This window comes from Poecilia reticulata, chromosome 10 (genome assembly GCF_904066995.2).
Source record: "Poecilia reticulata chromosome 10, P_reticulata-male-v2, whole genome shotgun sequence".
Taxonomy (NCBI): domain Eukaryota; kingdom Metazoa; phylum Chordata; class Actinopteri; order Cyprinodontiformes; family Poeciliidae; genus Poecilia; species Poecilia reticulata.
The window spans coordinates 33568835-33595077 of NC_088839.1; the positions used below are offsets into that span (position 1 = coordinate 33568835).

The following is a 26243-nucleotide window of genomic DNA, read 5'->3' on the forward strand; positions in this document are numbered from 1 at the left end:
TGTCCCAGCATCCGTACAGAGGAGAAAAGGCTGTTGTGGGAAGACTCCAGCAGGGGCGCTAACAGGAAGTGGTGTACCGCCAAAGGCGAAGAAGAAGAAGAAGCAGCATCAGCCGTGGCTAATCCGCGTCTTGTCTCGAAAATTTGTGGTAAGTTAATAAATCCATAAAGCGCATGCATTTACTGTGTTTCTGCTTAATGACAATGGAGCAGTGATGACACGGAACCATTGGGTTTAGGTTCGGGGTTTTAGAAAGGATTTATTTTTGCCCAAAAGCGGGAAATAATGCCTCGTGTTAGCGTCCAAAGCTAACATTAGCTTCTGTTATTAAAGCTAAACTGTTGAACCTTTTTTATTATTGAGTTTTTTATTTTCTTCCACTGTTCGCTGGAGTGTTTAGATTTTATGTAATTCAGTGAGAAATGACTCGATGACTTTTAAAATGTTTTTATTTGCTGTTGTATTTCCGGACGTTATCTTAGCAGGAAGCTAACGGTCAGTTTGCTCTCCACCGCGGATTTATGGAAATATTTATTCACCTTAAAATGAACACATCTGGATTCTATAGTTGATTTATGGAAGCGGTTTTTTACACCGATTATTGAATTTAAGTTTTTATATTTTTTGTTGCTTGAATAAGTTGCCATTAAATATCAGGCAAGCGTCTCTGTTTTTATCTCGTGACTTTTCACGCAAAGCGAGTCTCGTTTTCTATTTTATACATTTTTATCTTTTTAGTACGTTATGTTTTGCTTGCTGTATGTTTTTATCTGCTTCTACTGTATAGCACTTTGGGCAAACGTAGTTTTTTAAAATATGCTTCATGGAAAATCGGTGAAAGGGTCAGATTGACCCGAAGACTTTTGGTTCTGTTGGAGTTTGGTTACCAGAACCAGAACCAGAACCAAGCCAGTTCTGTTAGGCTTCAATAATAATAATAATAATAATAATAATAGTGATGGCAGCTTTATGTCTGATCCTGACTGGAGCAGCAGGAATTTAACTCGCATCTTCAAAACGCTGCTGATGTCAGAAAGTTAGAGGTTTAGTTTCTAAAAGCGTTTTTCCACCGGCAGGTCGTCCTCTAACCGGTTAATGCCCGGTCCGGTCCGGTCCGGTCCGGTTCTGCCCCAGGTAGAGGTGGGCCGTCGGCTCTCTCTTCTCTCAGGAATGAAGAACCTCCTGGTTCTGATTGACCCAAATAAATCCAGATATTTGATCTTGTAGAAATGCATTTCTGGCCCAAAGACCCGGTTCAGCTGATTATTTCACTATTTGGATTCAGGTAATGCGGACAAATGATGTAAACCAATAGCCTCGCATGAACTTTATTTATTTAAATCAATGGGAAAATAAAATTGACATGACAAGTTAATACAGTTCTGGTCTTTGAAACTAGCAGCTAAACCTGCTGCTCCTCCGCACTGATCAGCTAAACCTGCTGCTCCTCCGCACTGATCAGCTAAACCTGCTGCTCCTCCGCACTGATCAGCTAAACCTCCTGCTCCTCCGCACTAAGCAGCTAAACCTGCTGCTCCTCCGCACTGATCAGCTAAACCTGCTGCTCCTCCACACTGATCAGCTAAACCTGCTGCTCCTCCGCACTGATCAGCTAAACCTCCTGCTCCTCCGCACTGAGCAGCTAAACCTGCTGCTCCTCCACACTGATCAGCTAAACCTGCTGCTCCTCCGCACTGATCAGCTAAACCTGCTGCTCCTCCGCACTGATCAGCTAAACCTCCTGCTCCTCCGCACTGAGCAGCTAAACCTGCTGCTCCTCCGCACTGAGCAGCTAAACCTCCTGCTCCTCCGCACTAAGCAGCTAAACCTGCTGCTCCTCCGCACTGAGCAGCTAAACCTCCTGCTCCTCCGCACTGAGCAGCTAAACCTCCTGCTCCTCCGCACTAAGCAGCTAAACCTGCTGCTCCTCCGCACTGATCAGCTAAACCTGCTGCTCCTCCACACTGATCAGCTAAACCTGCTGCTCCTCCGCACTGATCAGCTAAACCTCCTGCTCCTCCGCACTGAGCAGCTAAACCTGCTGCTCCTCCACACTGATCAGCTAAACCTGCTGCTCCTCCGCACTGAGCAGCTCTGCTAACAGACAGCAGTAAATCACCAGCCAATCAGGGAATGCGGCCAGCAGCCAATCAAATCGCCTCCCTCGGTGCTGTACCTGGCCAGGTGCAGTTAGTGCTACCCCTGAAGTAGGAACCACGGTCTGAACAGCCGGGCAGAACCGCTCCGGATCTGGTGCAGAACCGGTTAGAGGCAGCCTGTGGAGAGTCAGTGGAACCAGCCGGGGTTATTCCTCCTGCTTGCTTGTTTTTCTGTGACTTTAGGTGTGGTAATCCCACACGTTTAGATTCTCAGTCTGAATTTCTTGTTTTCTCGTCTGTCTTGAATCTCTGAGCTGTAACTGTGGTTCTGTAGAGCCGGGTCAGGTGATCCAGGAACTGCCAGGAGTTTTCAGTGTTCTAGACGTTTCCAGCTGGTCGATGCTGAAGACGCGCCGATCGGCGCTGCAGCGGCTCTGGTTGACTCTTGACCTTGGCGCCGGAGCGTCGGCCCCCAGCCGGTCTCTGGGTCTTTCTGAAGGTTGTCTCTGCTTCGTTGTGTCTCAGCAGAACGCCGAGCTTCTTCCGGAGAAGAGGAGTTTCAGCCTTTCGGCCGCTTGGCTTGAGGTCATGGCTCAGCAGGCCAACGGAGCCCAGACCCCGTTCTCCGTGGGGCGGGGGCTCAACTTTAACATGGCCGAGCAGGCTCCCGGCCGCCAGATGGGGGGCGGGGCCTCGGGCGTTGGGATGGGCGGGATGGAGGGCCTGGATGGCGGCGGTGGCCAGATGACCCGGCGCGGCGGCGGCGATGGGCCTCTTGGGCGCCACATGAAGCTGTTCTCCAGTCTGGGCCTGTCGCCCTCTGACCTGGACGCTCTGGCCCAGATCCCTGACGAGGACATCACCATGGAAACGCTGCCCCGCATCCTGATGCAGCTGAAGAGCCGCAAGGGGGCGGCAGGAGACCGTGGGGCGGCGGCCTCAGAAGCAGCTTTCCGCGGAGGACGGGACGGCTGGGACCCGTCTCCGGGTCAGGCTCGGAACCAGTCCTCCGGAGACTTTGGCTTCGGCTCCATGCGGGACGGCTACGGCTCCGGCTCGGGGTCGGGGTCCGGCTACGGCATGGGGGCGTCGTCAGACCCCCTGTTCATGCAGAGGAGGATGGGCGCGCCTTCCAGCGGGAAGATCCAGGACTTCCTGGGGGTCGCGCCCCCCATGTTCCCCCACGTGTGCTCTCTTTGTGACTTTGACGTTCATTCCTCCATGGTGAGTACGCCCGCTGCTTCTCTAACTGTTAATGTGTGAGCTGTCAGCTGCCGCGGGGTCTCCGCCCCATGTTTCCAGGGGCTGCAGCTCCAGGTAACTTCATCCGCTCTGGGCTCCTTCATCCCACTTAGCGCCGGTTGCTCCAGGTTCTGGTCCGGCCCGGTCAGAGTGGCAGCTTCGCCTCGGCCTCTTGTTCTGCTGGGATCCGGACCGACGGAACCACGATCGGCTTTTCCTCCAGAACCTGGAGCAGCTCAGAACCGGCCGATTGGGCCTTTACCAGCCGCAGCAGAATCGTCCTGCTGCTCTGGGTTCTTCTCATGACCCGGTTCTGTTCAGAGGTTCTGAACCGACTGATCTGGGTTCTGCTGCTAACGACGCTCTCTCTGCCTGCAGGAGTGGAACCATCACACAGCCGGCCTGCGCCATGCGGAGAACCGACGCCGCCTGCTGGACATGTGAGTCAGAACCGGAGCCGGGTCCCGGTTCAGAACCGGAGCCGGGTCCAGTCCCTCCAGGATGTTTTGGTCTTTTGCTTCACTTTTTAAATCAAGTTGTGATTTTTTTGAAGTTTTATTTTTCTGTAATTGGCTGTAAAAAGTGAATCTGTAAACCAGTTTGACATGGAGGGAAACCGAGTCGGGCCACTGATGGTTCTGCCAGCTGACCTGATGAAGACCTGCAGCAGAGACACGATGAGGAAACACATCTAGAAAATCATGTTGTCTGATTTCTTTAAAGGATGTATTTGCAAACACTTTAGGTTTGATATGGACCTGAACGTCCTTCAGCAACGATCTGAGCAACGAACCAGCAGGCTGGACAGGGCAGCTGAGCAACCGGCAGGGAACGGAAGACGAACCTGTCCCTCCATCCGGTGCAGACCGACCTGCAGAGGGCGTAAGGTCAAGGTGCCGTCAGCGGCGGGTCCCACCCGGCGCTCGGCCCGTCTGGAGCGTCCGCTGATCCAGGAGGGAGAATGTCGGGTTCTCAGATGGAACCGAAGTGGAACCGGCTGGTAGAAACACAACGCAGAGGGAATGCTGGCGACACCGTGGGGTGGCAGCGTCATGCTGGGGGCCGTTCCTCTGCAATGGGACCAAGACGACTGGTCCGTGACAGACCGACCCAGGAAACGACCCGAACCACGATGTAGCACTGAAGATGAAATGTGGTTTTCAGCAAGACGATGATCCCAAAGGCAGAGGCACCGGAGCTCCAGGACATTTCCAGGTCCTGGAGTTTCCTCTCCAGATCTCAACCCCAGCTGACGGGTCGACACACCAGCAGCAGTGTGAAGACGTCCAGAAAACCTCTGACAAAGAAATGAAACAAAGAACTGAGAAGAACTTTTGTTATTCAATAAAAACTTGGTTTCCACCATAATTTGCAAATTCTTAAAAAAATCAGACAATATGATTTTAATCTTTGGATGTTTCCTCGTTCTGTCTCTTGGTTGGTCTGATGGGGTGGCGGACCTGCAGCTCTGAAATTTCCCACACTCCTGAAGGCAGCGTGGTGAAACGTGAAGCTGCAGGTGGGCAGGAAGCTGCTGTCCTCTGCAGGTGTCTGTCTGATGGGTATTTTCTGAACCTACATAGAAAAGAAAAACACAGACGACCTGTGAGTTTTATGGCCGAACTTTGGCAAAAGGAGGAGTTTGATCAAAGTGCTGCTCCGGCCTTTCACTGAGCGCTCTGCCTTTTATTCAGGAAGAGCAAACGGCCAGATGGCAGCTCCGTCTATGTAACACAGGCCATCCGGCCCTTTGCCTTCAGAGCCATTTCCCCCACGGGACCAATCAGACCGTGGAGCCAAAGGTCAAACGCTTCCAAATCAACAATCTATAGTAACGTAAAACTGATTCATATCTAGCAATAATAAATGTAACAACAACACAAAAATCCCACCAGGCTCTGACTTCCTGTCGCTGCATTAAAAGCTCAGGATTGTGGCGCAGAGTGAAGCAGGAAGCAACAAACACGTCAGTTTGTGCCGCAGGTTCTGGTGCCGCTAAGGGGAAAAGCAACCCGGTTCTGACCACACGAACAGAACCGGTGCTGTGCGCCTGGCGGTGAGCGGCTGTTTAACCCACGAAGGGTTAATTTAGTGCTCCTGTCCCAAATGTTTAAAGGGTTTAAATTAAATGCCCCCTTAAATGTTTAAAGTGTAAAATATGCAGATGTTACCAACTCAAACACATACAATCTCAGCCATGCCAGTAAATTTGCCAACATGCTTCAAAAACGTCCTGAGAGACATTTTCCTCAAAGTTCTGAGCTTTTAATCGTCGACCCGATTCAGAGGAACGAAGCGAATCTAAAGGCTCCACTGACGGAATAGCTTTCAGCAGCAACGCCGTTTGAAGCTGATCTCCATGGCGACGATGAGCTGAGCTTGATGCCGAACTGACCCCTGACCTGTGATGTCAGCCTCAGCCGCTGGTGGCCGACTACTTTTGATTCTACTTGACATGAACTCGCATCTCCCTGGAGCGACTGATTAATAACGGGTAGAGCTTTAGCATTGGTGCTAATGCTACGGGGATGTGAAGGTCAAATTGTTGTTTAAAGGGCCGGTGTCACGCAAAACCAACTTTTTGATTTTCCAACATGTTTTTTTGCTCTGATTCTTTCATGCTTGAGAAGTCCATTAATCTCCATGGCAACCATTCAGCTGCTAAACGCCTGGTTGGGCTTAGCCCCGCCTTCAAGGCGAAGCTCCTCCAGACTAGCCAGCAGCAATTAGCAAACACCTGCTGAGCTCGTTACAGGAGCTGCTGCTCAGAGCAAACATTAAAGGGTTAAAGAGGAGCCATGTTGGATGACTTCCTGGAGGAGCAGCAGGAGTTTTTAAAGAGACAGGAACAATTTCAATATTTTAAATCAGGAAGTCAAATTATTTTTAATAACATTTAATAACGACTGAAGGTGACATAGTTACTGGATTGTGATATAATTTGACACTATGTAAATCCGTCCTTCTGGCCCTTTAAGACTCTGCTGTTCACAATGACTTCATAACGCATCTGGCCCTCTGCTGGCCCTCAGCAGAGCAGCAGCGACTCAAACAGAAACCATTGATCACAGTGATGCTGTTGCCATGGTGACGTCTGAGCAGTCTGACTGGTCCAGAGGGGAAACTGGGAGCTGTGGTGGTCTCTGATGGCTGTTGTGTTGTTTCAGGTATCCAGACTGGGAGCCTGGCAGGAGGTAGGACACACACACACACACACACACACACACACACACACACACACACACACACACACACACACAGACTCCAGTTTCCTAGTGTCCTAGTCCAAGTCGGTAACGTCTGGCTGTCGTTGGGTCGCAGGGACGGCCCCAACCTGTCCGCGGGCCTGCTGGGACCGCCGCCCATGTCCTCCGGACCGCTAGGCGGGATGTCCTCCAGCTGGGGTGAGACGTCCTGACGGGAAGCTGGTCTGGTTCCGTCTCCTCGGTTCTGACCGGTTCTGTTTGTCTGCAGGAGGCCGCGGCCGCTCCGAGCTCCCCATGGGCCAGAACACGGTGAGTCGGACCTCCGGCCGCCCACCCGGTTCTGTTCCCGCTCCGTCTGACGGTTCTGGTGTCGTCCTCAGCTCCGCAGCAGGGTGGTGGTGGTGAAGTACGACAGGAAGCCTCTGAGCAACAAGACGCTGTTCGCCTTCACCGAGACGTTCGGCCGCCTGCGGGAGCACCTCATCCTGTCCAACAAGGTACCGGCCCGGTTTGGCCCGGTTTGGTCTGGCCCGACCCGGTTTGGTCCGGCCCGACCAGGTTTGGCCTGGTTTGGTCCGGCCCGACCCGGTTTGGTCCGACCCGACCCGGTCCGACCCGGTTTGGTCCGACCCGACCAGGTCTGGCCCAACCAGGTTTGGTCCGGCCCGGTTCGGTATGACCCGACCCAGCCAGGTCCGGTCCGACCAGGTCCGGTCCGACCCGGTCCGGTCCGGCCCGGTTGGCAGCGCTGTGTTTCGCCCCCCAGGCCTTCCTGGAGATGGAGAGCCACGAGGCGGCGGCCAACATGGTGGCCTTCTTCAAGCAGCATCCCGCCAAGCTGTATGGGAAGCCCGTCACCTTCTACCTGTCCCAGAGGCTCATGGTTATCGAGGTAACGCTGCCGCCCGGCAGGTGGGCCGCAGGAACCGGCGGAACCGGACTCACGCCTGCTCTGTGTGCAGAAGTCCCACCGGGGCGCGGACCCGGCGGCGGACCGGCCCTCCAGGGATGTGGTCGGCCACGGCAGCAAGGTGGTGTTCTTCGCCAACCTGCCCAAAGACGACGATCAGAAGAAGGAGCTGCTGACCATCGCCAGACGCTTCGGCGCCGTGGATAAGCACCTGTTCCTCACTGACCAGGTAAACCCATCAGAACCGTCTCGGACCCGGACCGGGTCAAAAGAGATGCGGAGCTTCAGCTGAGGTCCAGATGTTCCTCCTGAAACTGTCGGCTTTTATTCAGATCCTCTGATTTTATTGTTTGGAAAAGAATTTAATGATTTAAAAAAAACAAAAATTCAAGATGGCCGCCATGGTTATCAAGGATAATTTATTATTGCACTGTTTGCCAATATTTATGGTTAATGAATGCAAATATTACTGGTCTGGTACAAATCATGTTTCGGCACAGCTAACCAGAAATTAGCTTCACTAAACAAGCTAATCTCTGCTAATACTAGGGCTGTAGTGATACAATAATCTCACGATACGATATTCTGCTCACGATACGGTATATATTGTGATATTCAGCAAACGATGCAATTCAATACACTTTTGTGATTTTCTGAAAGATTTTAGAGGGACAGAGTGATTTTGGTGACATTTTGTGCCTGTTAGAGTTTGGATTTAATTAATTTAACTGAAAACTGATTCAAAGCTCCAACTACACAACACCTGCCTCTGATTGGACACAGACTTAAAGTGGACAGCTGGACAGAATGAATCAAAGTGGTGAGAAAACATGTTTCTTTAGTTGAAACAGTACAAACTGCAGCTGACATGCATCTGTAAAGTGAACAAAGTGAACCAAGAACCTGCTCTGAAGAGTTTGATGCCTTTTTAACATCTGAAGGAATCACTCAGCCTGAGACCTGATCTCTCCTGGTGAAGCAGGAGGTGAAGGACCAAGGTGACAGTTGGGTGTTACGATACTTGCAGATGAATATCGATTTTTTTCTAGGAAGGAAAATATCGATATATATCTCAATATCAATATTATTACACAGCCCTAGCTAATACTAAAGCACTAACCACAAAATGATCAGAAGCTAACGCTAACCATTAAGACTCGCTAACAATAAAGTCCTCAGTTTCTGATTCTGTGGCATTTTGAAGTTTTATGAACATGACGACCAAAGACAAAAAGTTCATTAAAAGATGGGGAACATTTTATGACAATAATTCGTTTAAAAGGCTCAAAAATGGTGGCCATTTTGAAAAATGGCTGTTATCCACAAATTCCAGTGGCTGATATGAAAACCGTCGGACCTGAGGGGTTAGCATGCTAATGCTAATATTATTGCAATAAAAAGGTTTTCAAAGTAAATAGTCTGCTTGTAAGTGGCGCCGGTCCATAATCGGTTTGGGTCATGTGACTCCTCTGAGCCGCCATGTTGCTTTCAGGCGTTCGTCCAGCTGGGAACCGTGGAGGACGCAGAGATGCTGGTCAAGTACTACAGCATGAACCCGCTCATCATCAAAGGACGGCTCATCCGCCTCAACATCTGCACCAAGTACAAAACCCTGAAGTGAGTAAAGCAGGCCGGACTCCCGCCTGAAGGTGGCGCTGCTGCATCCTAACTCTGTCTGTCAGTGTGAGCCACAGGCAGGAGGAAAAAGATGCTCAGAGCCGGAGGAGCAGCCGGTCGGACGCCTCCAGGACCTCCAGGGAGACCTCCTCCAGGAGCAGAGAGGAGAAGAAGAAGAAGGACGACAAGGAGAAATCTGCAGCGCCGGAGAGCAAAGAAGAAGAACCATCAGAGAAGAAGAGAGGCGAAGAAGAGGAGGGAGCAGGAGAAGTCTCAGATCAGGAGGAGGCAGAGAGAGCAGAGCCTGAGAAGGAAGAGCAGGAGGAGCGACACCAGGAGGAGGTGAGGAAGATGACATGCTAACGGTCAGGGAGGGGTTAAAGGTCAACTAGAAAATTTCTGAAGAAATTTAAACGGGGCCTGCAAAGTGTGCCCGTCTGTTAGGACAGGCACACTCTGATGCTAAACTTTAGCATCAGTGCTATGCTTAGCTAATATAATATTATTAGCATATGGAGAATCACAATAATGAATGTACTCCATTCAATATGTTAAAGCTAGTGTATAAGCTAACATTAGTCAAATGCTAATGTTAGCCTAAATGCTGTCAGCATGTTGTCTCACATTGACTTTCTCCATTCATGGCTAACATGGCTAATAAGTAAGAAAATGAGCAAAAAGCTAATTTTAGGGAAAATGCTAATGCTATAGAAAGAAAGAAACAAAATAGCTAAATATTTTGTGGAAAGGGCTAATATTAGTGCACCGCCTAAAGCGACTTTTATTTTGAAACTTTCAGTAAGCTTAATTTTAAAAGGCCACACTAATCCCATGTGTAACAGTGGTTGGGTTAAACCAGTTATAGAGCTCCCAAAACACCAATTACCAGATGTGAAAAATGTGAAGGCTTTTATTTTGTAGGGCATGTGTTGCTCTTATTTTGACAGTCCAAAGTGATTGTCGGTTTAGGACAGAGTAGCCAAGGATCAATAGATCTTTGTAGTTCTGCCAGTTCAGCCCTCCCTGTAGTAACTGAGAGATCAGCCATCTTTGTAGTCCTAACCTTCAGCCATCTTTGTAGTCCAAACCAACAGCTCTGCCTTTCTCTGTATTTTGTTGCTATAACGATTAATCCTCAGCCAACTGCCATGTGTGTGTGAGACAGAAAGGTGGAGAAAGATTTCTATCTTCATGAGACACCCGGTCAGTTTTGATGGAAAAAGCAGTCCGAACAACTGCTTCCCGTTCAGGATCCGTAAGGCCGATCCAAAAACCGTTTGAAGCGTATGAGAGGGCTATTTGTCGTCTCCGATAATCCCGTGATTCATATCTGTAGCTCATTCACAGTAATGGCACTGATGAGACAGAGATGGTGTGCGCTGAGCTCTGATGTTTTTGATGAGCACCGTCATTCCATTCAGACAGCTGAAGTAGTTCAGGTAAACCTGGAGATCATCTCAGCATCAGCAGGAGAAATAATCGCATTTTTAGAAGAATGAAATTGCGCCTGTTAGCCACTGTAGCTGTTAGCCAGTGCAGCTGTTAGCCACTGTAGCTGTTAGCCAGTGCAGCTGTTAGCCGCTGCATCTGTTAGCCACTGTAGCTGTTAGCCACTGTAGCTGTTAGCCAGTGCAGCTGTTAGCCACTGTAGCTGTTAGCTAGTGCAGCTGTTAGCCGCTACAGCTGTAACTTTTCTTCAGGTCAACTTAGAAAGTGAGCTGTTATTGTTACAGGCTAATTTTCTAAGATGAGTAACTGTTATTGAAGCTCAATGTGAAAACATGGACTGATGTTGATATCTCATCATAACGCTGCTGTTATGCTGTTATGTTTTTTATTTTTTTTATCCGATTACTCGATTAATCGTAAGAATAATCAATAGATTACTTGATTACTTAAATATTAGTTTACAACAGGCCTAAATTATATCATTGCTCTGACCAGGATTCTAGTGATGATGACATCACAGAGGGCGGGGCTAAGAAGGAGGCTGGAGTTTCTGCAGAGGATCCAGAAACCAAAGAAGAAGAGAGCGCTGAAGCACCAGATGAAGGAGACGAGGTGAGTCGAGTGCGGAGGTTCTGTTGGGTCTGACCAGCCGGTTCTGATCCTGACCAGCTGGTTCTGAGCCGGATCCTTGTGGTTCCAGTTTGACCAGAGCTTCCTAGAGAACATGGAGGACTTTGTGACCCTGGACGAGTTGGATGAAGACGAGGGCGACGAGGGCGACGACGGCATCGGTTGGTAATCAGGCCACTGAGACGTTTCAGCAGCCAATCAGATTAGAGCTGATGCTCGTTTTTTTGTCTTCTCCTTTTCTGCAGACAACACGAGGAAAGGGGTACGTCTGGTTCCAGCTCTTGTTCCCCCGCTTGACCCCACAGCGCCCCCTTCCTGTCTGAGGTCAAGTGTTTCCTGTTTCCCTCCAGGGCATGAGGGTGGTCAACATCCTGGGCTTCAGGCGCGGCTACAACTACCGCAACGAGATGCTGGCGCTGGCCAAGCCGTTCGGGAAGGTGGTCAAACATCTGGTTCTGGATCTGAGACCCGAGGTAAGGTCGCCCCGCCGGTTCGGCTCCGCTCCGGGATCGGAATCCGCTCCGGGTTTTCTGCTGTGCTCAGAGCCTGTGCAGCAGTTTGTGTTGAATAAGCGTCTCTGACACCATAGATGAGGCGTCTCCACGGTGATGAAGGTGTGAAACCAGCTGATCTGCTGTAAATAGTTTAGTTGGTGCTTCCCTGCGTTCTATTCGTAGCCGCAGTAAAACCGCTAACCAATCAGGGTTTCCCCAGTGCATTATAAGCCTGGCAGCCCGCCAGGCTTTACTAGCGCCCCCGCCAGGCTAAGCGATGCTTGTTTTTAGGAAAATAGTAATAATTTTAAAAAAGTCGCTTCATTTTTGTTGCTCTGAGCGTTTGTTTCACTGCAGGAGCAGATGAGCTAAAAAAAGATGCTTATAGTTGATACATCTAAAGCCGACAGGAACAATTGCAGCGGTGGCGCCTCTGCGGTTGCCGTTGCCTCTGCGGTTGCCGACACGCAGAACTGGGATATTTAAAGGAGCCGATTGTATTAAAGATGAATAATTCTTATATTCATCCACGTTACCAGGATGTTCAGCTCCAGCATCGCTAACGCTAACGCTAACTCCAACCCTCTTCACCATCTAAATGTTTTTGTGTTTGTTGCTTCCTGAACTTTATGGATCAGTAAATAATAAATATGGCTGCAGTAGAAGCAGCTTCTCCTCTTCATCACTCCTTCCTCCTCATCTGCAGACAAATGGATCAAATCTTTTCTCAAATCTTCCTGTGATTCTGCGTTCAGCCTGTCATTTAGGGTTTGACTTACCCTGGAGGCGCCACCAGATGGCGCCGGCGTTACAGCAGCACTGCATCTGTGGGACTCTGACATTCATTAAAAGCTGAATGATGGAATGAAAGCAGCAGTTTATCTTTTTAAATACTTGTAGAGGTTTTATTGTGGCTGTGGTGCCGAAGCTGAAAACCAGGATTCATTTCTTCTTCCTTCATTTTCATGTAAACGACTCAGAATGAGCAGCTAAAAGTTTGATTTCCTAATGATCAGATCAGCAACACGACCTGAGGATAAACGGCTAATGCGACATGTTGGCCTAGCATCAGCGTAGCTCATGCTAGTTAGCTTATTGCATAACAATCAAAGCTCCCACAGTTTCCAGGTTTTTCCAAAACTAATTCAACATAAATTAATTTGGCAAAAGTTAGTTTTTCTCACACATGTAAACATAAAGACTCATTCTGACGTATAAACTGTTTCTTACAGAACGCAGCGGCCATGATGGAAATGTCTGTTAGCAGCTGCTAGCTAACCCGCTGCTGAGTAAAACCACAGCAGTTCCCTAAAGCTGCAGTAGGTGGCAGCAGCGCTCCACAAAAAATCAGATGTTCAAATGCCTGAAGGAGTCAGCAACTTTAAATGGTTCTGCTTCTCCTCTTCCTCCTCTTCCTCCTCTTCCTCCTCTTCCTCAGGCCTACATCCAGTTTGAGACGGAGGCTGAAGCCGTCAACATGGCTAAGTTCTACAACGGCAACGTGACGGCGACGGTTTGCGGCCGGCCGGTCAGGATCACTCACTCCCTGAGCTACCCCACCATCCAGGTCAGTCCTCCAGCTCTTCTTCTGTGGTTTCCTGGTCAGTCCTCCAGCTCTTCTTCTGTGGTTTCCTGGTCAGTCCTCCAGCTCTTCTTCTGTGGTTTCCTGGTCCCTCTGCGTATTAAAGTTGCTTCTGGGTGTTTCCATCAGGTCTCTGTCATTTTGGCCCTTTAGATGAAACTTGATATGTGAGGTTTTGTTCTCCAGGGGGCGGAGCCTCTACAGCTGCCCTGCTGGGTTGGTCTGTGTTGCAGCGTATCAGAATCCACCTCTGACCAGAGCCTGGGTCAGTGCAGTGAGGATGCTCCAGACAACAGAAGCCGCCTTCGTCCCTGAGACCAAACACGTCGTGTTTTACTGTTTTTTTCCACTGATTTCGTTATAATTCATGTAACTTATTGCATGAATCTATAATAACAATAGAGATAGTTATTGTCTGCTGTTGCTATGGTTACACACCAACCATAAGAGAGGAGCCGGCCCGGCGGTGGATCCGACCGAGTCGCTGGTTTAGAACCTGACGATGATGATGATGATGATGATGATCTTCCTCCCCCTCAGTGTGGATCCGGCAGAGTCGTCTACATCGGCCAGATTCCCAACATCCGCTTCTCCGATGAGGAGATCCTGGCGCTGGCCGAGCCGTACGGAAACATCCGGAAGTACTTCCTGCACCGGCTCAAGAGAGAGGTACCGACCTGGTCCTGGTTCTGGTCCTGGTCCTGGTCCTGGTCCTGGCCCTGGCCCTGGCCCTGGCCCTGGCCCTGGCCCTGGCCCTGGCCCTGGCCCTGGTCCTGGCCCTGGCCCTGGCCCTGGCCCTGGTCCTGGTCCTGGTCCTGGTCCTGGTCCTGGTCCTGGTCCTGGCCCTGGTCCTGGTCCTGGTCCTGGTCCTGGTCCTGGTCCTGGCCCTGGTCCTGACCCGGTGGTCTGACCCGGTGTGGTTCTGCCTGCAGTGCTTCATAGAGATGGAGAAACCTGAAGCTGCAGAGAAAATGGCCGAAGCCTGCAAAGGGAAGCAGCTCAAGTTCCACGGCAAGCGGCTGACCGTCTACGTGAGCCGCAAGTACAAGCAGCTGAAGCACGGGTGAGAGGCCTGCAGGGGCCCGAGGCCTGCAGGGGCCTCCAGGGGCCCGAGGCCTCCAGGGGCCCGAGGCCTGCAGGGGTCCAGGCCTCCAGGGACCCCTGCAGGCCTCGGGCCCCTGCAGGCCCCCGGAGCCTCCAGGGGCCCCTTGGCCTGCAGGGGCCCCGAGTCACAGCAGCTCGTCTCTTCCAGCCATCAGTACCCGGCGCCGTCCAAGAGGGACAAGAGTCCGGAGCGGAGCGGCCGCGGCGCCGAGGAGCCACCGGCCAAGAAGCAGAAACAGGAGGAAGAGGAGGACCGCGAGGATGAGGAGGAGGAAGAGGAGGAGAAGGAGGCCAAGGCCGGGGAGACGGAGGAGGAAGAGGAGGAGGAGCAGGAGGCGGGGCCAAGCTGTGACATCACTGAAGGCGCCACAGTGGAGACAAAAGACTCGGCTGAGAAACTTCCAGAAAGTTCAGACGATACGAAACCAGAGGTGAGTACCGGTTCTGACCCGGTAACAGACCAGAACCGGCTTGTTTCAGTTGGTCACTCTGAGGTCCTGGATGTTCTCCAGCGGTTCTGACCCGGTAGCATGTCGGACCCGGGTTCTGACTGGGGATGCAAACAATCAATGATCGATTGGCGGTTCATCGGATCAGAACGAGTCCTATTGATCAACTAATGACGTCCCTTAGAGCAGTTGGACCGGTACCGGTCCGCGGCCCAGTTGGTGCAGCCCGGTACCACACAGGTAGCCAAGAAATAATTAAATATTTCTGTTTGAGTCTGGAGGATCTTTTACTTTGAAAATCCTTTAACCGGATCGGTTGCCAACATTCATCAGAGGTGTTTGGATCATCCGGGTCCGACCAGACGGGAAAAGGCCCGGAGGAGGAGGATGGACTTATCCCGGCCGCTCGGTGATTCCCACATCGACCGGCTTCCCGCCATGAGAAACGGCTCAGGCTCCCACTGATTCGTCTTAATCGTCAGTTAAAATGTTGGTTTTTGTGGCCAATCTGTATCTTATGGCGCATTTTATTTTGAAGGTGTAAATGTTACCATAGCAACCAGTCAGAGAGGAGAGGAGCTTATGAGTGTTGAGTCAGGTTCACACGGCACGATGTCAGAACCGGTCGGCCGATTTTCCAGACCTCTGTGTGTCGATCCACACGACAGGAGCAACACGCCTCAGGAACCGGTTCCACTCAGGAACTGGTTCTGAGCGGAACCGGTTCTGAGCGGAACCGGTTCTGAGCGGAACCGGTTCCACAGGAAAATCCCGTAAACCTCCGACACACCAAACAGGAATTTAGAATCGACACGGATGTGGACGTAGGAACAGCAGCGTCGGTTGAACGGCAGCTTCTCAGTTATTGTTAATCGATCAAAAACTCCCTGCATCCCTGGTTCTGATCCGTTGGGTTCTGGAGGAACCCAGTCCAGTCTCCATAGAGACGCCTGCGCGCCCATTCTGGACCAAAGTGGTTCTGATCTCATGAATGGACCAATCAGAAGCTGCTTTACTGGAGCTCTGGGGAAGGTTTCTCCAGAACCCAGGTCCAAATCAGTTTACTGGAGCTTTGGGTCGTCTGGAACCGACCAAAACCTCCGACCCGTTTCACCAGCTTCACTTTGTTCTGCAGGAGGACATGGAGACGTCGACCAATCAGTACGGACAGGCAGAGGCCCCGCCCCCTGCTGAGCCCAGCGTGGCGGCTCTCCCGCCCTACGACCCCGACAACCCCGTCGGTAAGTGCCCTGAGGTTGTTGCCATGGTTACAGACATGAGGTTAGAATGCTGCGCTGTGATTGGCTGTCCAGGTGTGGAGCATGTGAAGATGGGATACTACTGCCGCCTCTGCTTCCTGTTTTACTCAAACGAGGAAAAAGCCAAGAAGGCGCATTGCAGCAGCCAGGTGCACTACGACAAGCTGCAGGTGAGCTGGCCCCGCCCACACAGGTAGCCTGACAGGAGCTGGCCCCGCCCACACAGGTAGCCTGACAGGAGCTGGCCCCGCCCACACAGGTAGCCTGACAGGAGCTGGCCCCGCCCACACAGGTAGCTGGCCCCGCCCCCACAGGTAGCCCAGTTCAACCCTAGGAATGATGTATTGCACCAGATGGATCTTGTGATCTAACGGTGTTCATAGCGCCACCCTCTGGACACATCATGAATTTTCTTGCTCATTGATGGATTTGCACCTTCCTGCATGTAGAACTCGACTCGTTTCTGATGAAGATGTTTCTCCTCTTCAGTTTTCCAACCTCCAGATGAAATGCGGCGTCCCAGAGCGTCACGCATACAAACTGAAATCTGACCTGTGATGTTCTAAATCTGCTGACATTTAAACTTTAATCCTGGTTGGATTATGGATCCCATCAGATTGAGGCTCTGCATTAGCGTTCACCGGGTTGGTTTGGCATGAATGTGGTTCCGTACATAAATCCGGTGACGAACTCCAAGGCCTCTGCACTAAACTTCAGCATTTTACAACAAAGCAGAAGAAATGAAAAGTTTAGCCACCAAAGCTAACGTCACGTTTCATAAGTTTATTCATCTAAAGTGGCTCAATAAACTTCACTGTTTTAGAAACTCGCCTGTTGGGAAAAGTTTCCCAAATCGGCTTCCTGGTCGCTGCCTTCATTACCCAGAATCCTTCACTAGTCCGGACTCTGTCTGTTAAAAGGAAACATTAAAAATTGTCTTATTCTGAAGGGCCACTTCCTGTTTCATCAGCTCAGAATAGTTCATGCTTTTGTCTGAACCTGTGGCTCCTCCCGGTTCTGGTCCCGTGCTACCAGAACCGGGTCAGGGTGGTTCTGTGAACGTGACCTGCGGTCGTTTCTCTGTTCACCCAGAAACACCTGGAGAAGGAACGGGCCAAAGCACAGAAGAAGAAGCTGAAGAAGACGGTGGCCTGAAAACACCTGAAGAAGAGTTTCATGTTTTTTGTTTTTGTTTTAGATGTTTGCCGACCCGACCCGCCAGAACATTTTACACAATAAATTGGTTCCTCAGAATCAAACGTGCTTTATTTCAAACTTTAACATTTACAGCAGCAGGAAGCGAGCGGTTCTGACCCGGTTCTGACCCGTAATTCAGCTCGTCCACGGATCTTTGCCAGTTTTCTCCTGCAACAAACAGAGGACATGTTAGCGTGCTGCAAACGGAACCGCTAGTTGCGCTGCTGGTTTCCATGGCGACCTGGTATTTCCTGTAGTGGGCCGGCGTGGCGCAGTGCTGCAGCTTGGCTTCGTCTTCATCGATGAAGATCAGCTGACACAGGTTGCAGAAGTAACCGACGACGGGACGAACGAACTCTGCTCCTGAAACACCGAGGGGTCAGTGAACGCACCGCGGCCTCAGGGTTCTGATCGGGGCGACCCAAATGACTGGAGGTGGAGGAATCTGTTCACTTACCGACAGGTTTCTGCGGCTCCGTGGCGCCCTCTGCTGGCGGCTCCGTGGCGCCCTCTGCTGGCGGCTCCGTGGCGCCCTCTGCTGGCGGCGCTGCTGGCGGCTCCGTGGCGCCCTCTGCTGGCGGCGCTGCAGACTCCTGGAAACAGGCGATCACTGATTGGTCCAACGTTCTAATAATCAGCAGCACTAGAATATTGATCTGAACAATTTGACCGCATTGAGTGAAACATCTAAACGTGTCACTTCCTGTCGTAGTTTTCCTCACCAGCTGCGTTTCCATTAAATAAGGATTCAAATCAGTTCAGTAACTAATGAACTGCGGGACTTCCTGTCCTCGCCAGCGGGACTTCCTGTCCTCGCCGGCGGGACTTCCTGTCCTCGCCAGCAGGACTTCCTGTCCATCATGTGACGTGAGCAAAGTGAAATGAACGAATCTCCAAACTGATCCGGTTCTGCTCCAAGCAGAACATCGACCCGGTTAGGTTTCCTCGGCTCTGATGACCCGGTCCGGTCCGGTCCAGACTGGGTCATCAGAGCAGCACAGCTTGGCTTCAGGACCCGACCCGGGTCAGGAACCGCAGGTCCGGTTTCGACCAGAAACTGGATCCAGAAGGACCCGAACAGAACCCTGAGGACGGGTCAGAGACCGGACCTGCTCGGCGGTCCTACCTGTTCAAGTGGTTCTGGTTCTGCTGGGTTCTGCTCGTCTGTCTTTATTTGCTGCTTTTTCTCTTCGTCAGCCTCTGGTTCCTCCTGGTTCTGACCCGGTTCTGGTCCGGTCTCCGTCCTGAGCGTCTTCAGAGGAACGCCGTTGTTCTCAGGAGTTGCTTTCCGTTTTTCAGGACCGGGTTCTGGAGCGGTTCTGGAGGCGGTCTTTGTTTGATCGAGTTCCTCGTCGGAACCGGTTCTGGTACCGTCGTCTCCAGATGACTTCCTGGACCGGGTCTTCATCCGAGGCGTCTTGGCCCGCTGGGTTTCCAGAACCTTCTGGAATCGCGTCTGGCTCTCCGGTTCGGTTCTGTCTGGTTCTGGCTCCAGAGTCTCAGTGGACCTCGTCGGTTCTGGTTCCTCCTGGGTTCTGGAGTCGGAACCAGAACCTTCAGCGTCTGGAGTCGGTCCAGTCGGCTCCGGACCGGGTTCTGTAGAACCCGTCTTCCCGTCCTCCTCGTCAGCAGGCGGAGCTTCATCTGGAACGGACCAGAACATCGTCAGGAACCCGAACAGAACCGGGTCGTCCTGAAGGTTCTGCTTACCTTCATCGTCCGTCTTCACCTCATCCAGAGTGATGCAGCTTTCCAGATCCTCCGGGAATTCTACTTCCTGTTTGGGAAGGAGGACAACGTCACGCTGGGTCGGAACCAGAACCGGCTGAACGGGTCGAGTTCAGCAACGATTCAGTTCCAACATGAAAACATCAGAGAGACGCTGGAATCAACGTTCCAGTTATTGATCAGTTATTGATCAGTAATCGGTGCCACTAGAGAAACACCTGGATGAGTTTCTGATCGGAGACATGAGAAGGCAAAATGTGGAGGGTCAGAGGTCAGAGGTCATCCTCTGGTTTACAGCTGGAACTGAACTGAAGCTGGGTGACAGCTCTAGATGTACAGCTCTAGATGTACAGCTCTAGATCCACAGCTCTAGATCCACAGCTCTAGATCCACAGCTCTAGGTCTACAGCTCTAGATGTACAGCTCTAGATCCACAGCTCTAGATCCACAGCTCTAGATCCACAGCTCTAGGTCTACAGCTCTAGATGTACAGCTCTAGGTCTACAGCTCTAGATGTACAGCTCTAGGTCTACAGCTCTAGGTCTACAGCTCTAGATCCACAGCTCTAGGTCTACAGCTCTAGTCCACAGCTCTAGGTCTACAGCTCTAGATGTACAGCTCTAGGTCCACAGCTCTAGGTCTACAGCTCTAGATCCACAGCTCTAGGTCTACAGCTCTAGATCCACAGCTCTAGGTCTACAGCTCTAGATCCACAGCTCTAGGTCTACAGCTCTAGATCCACAGCTCTAGGTCTACAGCTCTAGGTCTACAGCTCTAGGTCCACAGCTCTAGGTCTACAGCTCTAGATCCACAGCTCTAGGTCTACAGCTCTAGATCCACAGCTCTAGGTCTACAGCTCTAGATCCACAGCTCTAGGTCTACAGCTCTAGATGTACAGCTCTAGGTCTACAGCTCTAGATCCACAGCTCTAGGTCTACAGCTCTAGGTCTACAGCTCTAGATCCACAGCTCTAGGTCTACAGCTCTAGGTCTACAGCTCTAGATCCACAGCTCTAGGTCTACAGCTCTAGGTCTACAGCTCTAGATCCACAGCTCTAGGTCTACAGCTCTAGATCCACAGCTCTAGGTCTACAGCTCTAGATCCACAGCTCTAGATCCACAGCTCTAGATGCACAGCTCTAGGTCTACAGCTCTAGATGTACAGCTCTAGGTCTACAGCTCTAGATCCACAGCTCTAGGTCTACAGCTCTAGATCCACAGCTCTAGGTCTACAGCTCTAGGTCTACAGCTCTAGATCCACAGCTCTAGGTCCACAGCTCTAGGTCTACAGCTCTAGGTCTACAGCTCTAGATCCACAGCTCTAGGTCTACAGCTCTAGGTGTCACCTGGTGATGTAGAGCTCAACTGTGTTGCCATGGTAACTCATCTGTTGAACAGGAGGTATCCCTGGATTGAGCCTTGGGGAACCCCACATGTGATTCTGGCCCAACAGAACCAGAACCAGCAGGTGTTTTACCTCCTCTTCCTCAGTTGCAGGTTTCTGCTGCTCCTCTTCCTCCTCCTTCATCATCTCCTCCTCTTCCTCAGCTCCGGTCTTCTCCAGCTCTCCTCCATCTGGAAAATCATTTCCTGATCTCAGTTTTTCCCTCCAGAGAACTTTCCCTTTAGAGGTCCAGGTCCGACCTGCTCCAGGTGGTTCTGGTTTCTGCTCTTCGTCGTCGTCCTCGTCCTCCTCGTCCTCGTCCAGGTTCTGTCCGTCCTCGGCGATGACCTCCATGCCCTCGATGTCGCTGTCAGACCTGGAAACGGCAGAACTTTGGGTCAGGAGACGCTCGGCGGTCCGGCAGAGTTCTGCTGCCGATCGGACCCGACTCACTGATCTTCATCCCCCAGCTGGTCCTCCTCTTCCTCAGCCGCTGGATGGACTTCATCATCATCATCACCACCTTCATCCCTCTGAGGTTCAGCAGCTGATCTGGACTCTGGGCAGAGAGTCGCAGCATGACGCTCCGACTGGACCGGACCGGAGGACCAGAACCGGTCAGAACCTGATCCTGAAGGAGAGGTTCTGTCCTCCGTTATGGGATGTTTGGCCCGCTCTGATGGTTGCTATGGTAACCAGGATGAAGGCCCAGGCGTTACTGGTTCTGGTTGCTTACCTGAGTTCTGTGGTTCTTTGGGCTTCCCCTCCATCTGGTTCTGGTTCTGCCCGGGGAAACTGGTTTCGTGCCGTTCTCTGGACCTGGACCGGGTTCTGGTTCTGGTCTCTGGTCTCTTCCTGTCTCCAGAACCGCTCCGTCTCCGCCGCCCTCCCCCGGACCGGTCTCTGGACCTGGACCGGGTCCTGGCCCGTCGGGTTCTGTTGGGCTCCTTGGTCTTGGCCGACTCGTCTTCGTACTTCTGGGCCGACGGAACCCGACTGTGGAGCAGAACCAGACGGTTGGCGAGGGCGAGCCGGTACCAGAACCGGCCGTGGGCGGGTTCTACTCACAGCAGGGTCCGGTACTCGGAGGAGAAGGCCACCTGGATGGTGGCGCCGTTGATCCGCAGCGCGCTGGCCGAGTAGTAGTCCACCAGCTTCTGGGCCTCAGCCGACAGCTTCATCTCCACGAAGGCCTGGATCAGAACCAGAACCCGTCGGAACCGAGCCCTGCCGCCGGTCTGGACGGAAACGCTCTTCAGAACCCAGACCCGGTGGGCCAGAACTCACCTTGGAGGGCAGGAAGAGCGTGTAGAGCGGCTCCCCGAAGCGCTTGGCGATGCTGAGCAGATCGGACCGGCCGTCCTCGCCGCTCGGCGCCGGAGTGAAGCTCACCACCTGGGAACTCTGAGGAGACACAGAACCATCAGAACCAGCTGGCCCAAACCGCTCAGACCTCTACGGCTCCTCCCAGTCCACCAGGAGGTTCTGGTTCCAGAACCCAGGAACTCTGAGCCACCTAACCTTCAGCTAACATGCTAAAGGTCATGGGTCGCCAACTACCAGGTTTAATAAAGTTGCTCCTTCTAGCGTGCTAGCAGCAGTGTTTATGCTACAATAAGCTAAGGAGCTAAAGCTAGCCAAAGCACTAATGATAGCATGTAGGCTAGCAGTAGTGTGCTTATTAACATTAGCCAAAGCCATCAAATGTGTTCATTTTAGCTTTAAGGTTAAAATGAGCTCAAATGTAGCAATGTTACCCGTCACTGACTTACTCCAGCTAGGCTAAAATTAGCTTAAATGCTAATGTTTAGCTATTATGTTAGGATGATGATGTAGATGAGCATCAACCCAGGGTTTCCCCCAGAAAACTTGCTGAGCCCAGCGGTCCACCGTGTTTTTGTATTAAAAGATGTTAAGTTGACAGGAAATGTAAAAGTATTATTGTGGAATTATGTGCTACGGGAAAACATGTCCAGTGAAATGCTATTAAACCCACAACTAGCCTAAAAACAACAGATTTGCTCTTCTGTTTAATCCACATTCTGTCAGCGGCTCCATCAGGGCTTCAGAGTTTAGTTTATTTGAGATGAGACAGAAAACCCAGTTTTCTGCGCTGTCGTTTACCGGCCCCCGGTAAACGACAACATGATTCTGGTCACCATGTTGTTCTGATCCTACGTGACCAAACTGCTGCCTTTGATACTGTAGACCACCACATTTTAATAATTTCATCACGTTGTAGGTATTGATGGCACTGTTCTTAGATGGTTCAGGTTTTACCTGGAGGAGAGAACCATTTCAGTGAATATTAGTGACTCTGAATCACCTGCTGCTTCAATGCCTTATGGTGTCCCGCAGGGCTCAGTTCTGGGCCCTCTGCTTTTCTCTCTGTATTTACTGCCTCTGGGTTCCATCCTCAGGAAACAATGGATCTCATTTCATTGTTATGCTGATGACTGATCTGTTATTACAGATCTTGGTTTTAAGGTGATTTTAAACTGGACAGCCAGATCAGAGCCGTGGTTAAGTCCAGCTTTTATCCTTTAAGGCGATGGGCGTCAGTGAAATCTTTTCTTTCCATGTTGAAACATGATCCAGGCTTTTATTTCCACTCGGTTGGATTAATGTGACTCCCTTCATCTGGGAGTCAGTCAGTCGCTGCAGCTGGTTCAGATGCTGCTGCACCACTTTGAACAGGAACTGGAAAGAGGGAGCATGTGACCCCTGACCCCTGACCTGGCCTCACTTCACTGGCTGCCTGTATATTTTAGGATTCATTTTAAAATTCTTATGTTTGTTTTTAAATCACTACATAATCTTGGCCCGGCTGACCTCTGAGCTTCTTCACCCCTACGGGCCCCATCAGTCTCTCAGGTCCAGCTGCTCCTGGAGGTCCAGAGGTCCAGGAGGCTCAGAGGGTCAGAGCTTCTCTGTCCTGGGCCCAAAGTTATGGACCGACTTGCCTTGGCAGGTCAGAGACGCCCCTTCACTGTCCACTTTAAAGCTCGTCTTAAACCATCTATTTTACGTGGGGATCTAGTTTACAGCAGGATCTAGTTTTAAATTGTATGTTTTTGTTTTTAAACTGTAAAAGTTGTTTCTTATTGTTATGTTGTGTTTTAATGTACAGCACTTTGTATCAGCTGTGGTTGTTTGTAAAGGGTTTTATAAATAAAGTTGGTTTGGTATAATTGTTCGTTCACAAAGATAAATCATTCTCACCACAACGCACCTCTGAATTCCCTACAAGTTATTCCTGCGGTTCACTTTGAGCTGCAACCAGAGCTAACGCGGCGGGTTTTAGACTCTTACATAGAGTTCTCCAAAAGATCATAATTCCTCACAGTAGGTTTATGTAAATATCCATACAGGTCAGCCTGTGTCCAGTTTGAGTGAAAGGAGGCGGCAGCGTTCGAGGCAAAGCACAGAGGCTCCAGCTGTGATTGGTCTGCTGCCGGCTTTAAATGCATAAACTATTATAAACCTATCCTTTAGGAATAAATCTGCTCAGCTAGTGAACTGCTAAGAGATAAAGAGACGCTTCTTTACAGACCGACTTTAAAAAAATATATATATAAATTTTTTTCACCCCCCGAGAAACGTAAACAAGCAACGCTTAGCCTGGTGGCGGGGCTAGTGAAGCATGGCGGGCCGCCAGGCTTATAATACACTGGGGGAAACCCTGGCAACACACTCATTACGCAAACAGTCTTGCTACAGCTAAAATGAGCTAACACTATCAGTAGCATGTTGACCATCATTAACTTCCTCCATTCACTCCATTAAGTTTTAGCTTTAACATCCAATTTAGATGGCATGCTAATTGTTGCTAATGCTAACATTAGCATTTACACAATAATAAGATCCCAGATCCGTTTGCATGGAAACCAAGATGAATCTGTTAAGTTTGGTTCTGATTCAGTTCTTCACAGCCTCCAGCACGGTTCTGTTTAACTCTGGGTCAGAACCCGGTCGGTCGCTCCAGGTGTGTGTTCTCAGGTGTTGTACCTGTAGGAAGCTGAAGGCGTTGGAGATGTTGAACTCCACTTTCACCTTCCTGGCTTCTGGGTCAGAACTGCTGTAGAACTTCACCAGGTCCTTGGCCTGATCGGAGGAGCCCATTTCCACGAAGGCCTGAGGGGCACAGCGGTCGTTAGGCCCCCACCGGGGCTGGGATGAGAGAGAGAGAGAGAGAGAGAGAGAGAGAGATGAAGACTCACCAGAGACGGAAACATGAGGATTTTTCCGACCTTTCCAAACGGCTCGATGAGTTTCCTCAGAGACGCCTCGTCCTCAGCCTGAGGAGGGAACTTGGCACACACCACCTTCCCTTTATCCGACGCCTGACACACACACACACACACACACACACACACACACACAGTGAGGCCCAGCTGCAGCCTCCTGATGACCCGAGCAGAACCTTCTCACCTTCTGCTGCTTCTTGGGCGTCTGTGGATCTGCTGAACACAATCGACCCGTCAGAACCTTCATCACGGACCAGAACCAGAGTCATCTCCGCTGGGAGGACTTACCTCGGTTCTGATTGGGTCTGGGGGGCGGCGGGGCGGGATTTGCTCCATCTTTCCTTTGGTTTGATTGGTTCTCGTCCCTTTGGCAACAGAAATCATCAAGTTAACAGGTTCTGATGCGACCTGACCCGGTACAGCTTCAGGCCCACACTGATCACACTGTGATGCATCCAGATAATCTGACCTCTGACCCTGGGTGGTGGACCCTCTGCAAGTGTTTATCAAATACAGAGGACTCCAAAGCTCTTCACACTGACCGTACCCAGGCTGCCAAGCGCCAGCGCCACCTGCTGGACGCTCTGACCACAACCAGCAGCAACCAGCAGGCAAGCTGAGTGAAGTGTCTTGCCCAAGGACACAACAGAAGAGGACAGATCAACCATCAACCCTGCACCAACTGCGGGACAAACTCCTACTACCGTCGCCACTAGCGGCGTCGGCGCTCAGTACGGCAGTAAGTTGGGCTCGTTTCCGGTGAGAGTTGGACTCTGCCAAGGCTGCCCTTTGTCACCGATTCTGTTCATTACCTTCATGGACAGAATCTCTGACCAGCCGAGGTGTTGATCCGTTTTGGTGGCCTTAGGATCTCATCTCTGCTTTTTGCGGATGATGTGGTCCTGTTGGCTTCATCGGAACGTGATCTGCAGCTCTCACTGGAGCGGTTCGCAGCCGGGATGAGGCTCAGTGTCTCCAAATCCGAGGCCATGGTCTTGAGCCGGAAAAGGGTAGAGTGCCTTCTCCGGGTCAGGGGGGTCGTCCTGCCTCAAGTGGAGGAGTTTAAGTATCTGGGGATCTTGTTCACGAATGAGGGAAGAAGGGAGATGGACAGGCGGATTGGGGCAGCGTCTGCCGTGAAGCGGGCGCTGTACCGGTCCGTCGTGGTGAAGAGAGAGCTGAGCCAAAAAGCGAAGCTCTCGATTTACCGGTCGATCTACGTTCCCACCCTCATCTATGGTCATGAGCTTTGGGTCATGACCGACCAGATCCCGGGTACAAGCGGCCAAAATGGGTTTCCTCCTCCACAGGGTGGCTGGGCTCTCCCTTAGAGAGAGAAGCTCGGTCATCCTGGCCGGTTAAATGCTGGATGGCTTGTACTCCTATAGAGCCTCATCAAGGCCAGAGTAGCCCAAAATGATTCACAACCTATTCAGTCATTCACATGCTGATGTTGGCAAGCTACTGTACAGTAGCCATATCTGCCCTGGATCAGTCTGACAGGCAAAGCTGCCATGCGCCTCCTGGGGCCTCTGACCAGCACCAGCAGGGGGTCAGTGTCTCGCCCTGGAGGGAGAAGTCTGGGCCTCCCTACCAGGGCTGCTGCCCCCGACCCGACCCCAGGTGATCGATGTTCATGGTTCTGTT

At 51.3% G+C, this 26243-nt stretch overlaps 2 protein-coding genes and 1 long non-coding RNA gene across 8 annotated transcripts in view; 1 reads left to right on the forward strand and 2 right to left on the reverse strand.

Moving 5' to 3' along the window:
• Positions 1 to 17300, forward strand: matr3l1.2 (matrin 3-like 1.2). Of its 2 annotated transcripts, none has more exons than XM_081611988.1 (22): positions 1 to 148; positions 2628 to 3323; positions 3720 to 3781; positions 6509 to 6535; positions 6663 to 6745; positions 6816 to 6856; positions 6928 to 7044; positions 7314 to 7439; positions 7510 to 7686; positions 8950 to 9074; positions 9140 to 9416; positions 11019 to 11135; positions 11224 to 11314; positions 11399 to 11415; positions 11504 to 11626; positions 13086 to 13214; positions 13770 to 13898; positions 14162 to 14292; positions 14482 to 14764; positions 15918 to 16023; positions 16096 to 16211; positions 17134 to 17300. In XM_081611988.1, exons 2-22 carry the CDS (start codon positions 2688 to 2690, stop codon positions 17194 to 17196), a joined length of 2976 nt encoding a protein of 991 aa, XP_081468114.1. In that variant the 5' UTR covers positions 1 to 148; positions 2628 to 2687; the 3' UTR covers positions 17197 to 17300. The 2 variants fall into 2 exon arrangements, with proteins under 2 accessions (XP_081468114.1, XP_081468115.1); XM_081611989.1 differs by having other exon boundaries at positions 61 to 148; positions 2625 to 3323.
• On the reverse strand, positions 1313 to 2520 carry LOC145553217 (uncharacterized). Of its 5 annotated transcripts, none has more exons than XR_014089531.1 (3): positions 2039 to 2520; positions 1919 to 2008; positions 1313 to 1798 (listed from the first exon to the last, which is right to left on the reverse strand). It is a non-coding gene; the product is annotated as an uncharacterized LOC145553217 (long non-coding RNA). The 5 variants fall into 5 exon arrangements; XR_014089529.1 differs by having other exon boundaries at positions 1313 to 1738; positions 1769 to 1798; positions 1919 to 2520; XR_014089530.1 differs by having other exon boundaries at positions 1313 to 1498; positions 1529 to 1798; positions 1919 to 2520.
• Positions 17286 to 26243, reverse strand: part of matr3l1.1 (matrin 3-like 1.1) — an 11685-nt gene continuing 2727 nt past the window's right edge. The window contains 15 exon segments of the mRNA XM_081611985.1: positions 17286 to 17406; positions 17480 to 17601; positions 17696 to 17831; positions 18365 to 18882; positions 18949 to 19015; positions 20443 to 20540; positions 20610 to 20725; positions 20803 to 20908; positions 21086 to 21345; positions 21418 to 21542; positions 21637 to 21753; positions 24358 to 24483; positions 24570 to 24692; positions 24781 to 24812; positions 24885 to 24961. Coding sequence (XP_081468111.1) covers positions 17374 to 17406; positions 17480 to 17601; positions 17696 to 17831; positions 18365 to 18882; positions 18949 to 19015; positions 20443 to 20540; positions 20610 to 20725; positions 20803 to 20908; positions 21086 to 21345; positions 21418 to 21542; positions 21637 to 21753; positions 24358 to 24483; positions 24570 to 24692; positions 24781 to 24812; positions 24885 to 24961 — 2056 coding nt within the window. The 3' untranslated portion in view covers positions 17286 to 17373.

What these genes read in the sequence shown, in the direction of transcription:
- matr3l1.2 (XM_081611988.1), top strand. Translation starts at nt 2,688, where the DNA reads ATGGCTCAGCAGGCCAACGGAGCCCAGACCCCGTTCTCCGTGGGGCGG. An exon ending in GACTGGGAGCCTGGCAGGAG is followed by an intron (nt 6,536 to 6,662) that starts GTAGGACACACA and finishes GTTGGGTCGCAG; the next exon opens with GGACGGCCCCAACCTGTCCG. An exon ending in AGGAGCGACACCAGGAGGAG is followed by an intron (nt 9,417 to 11,018) that starts GTGAGGAAGATG and finishes TGCTCTGACCAG; the next exon opens with GATTCTAGTGATGATGACAT.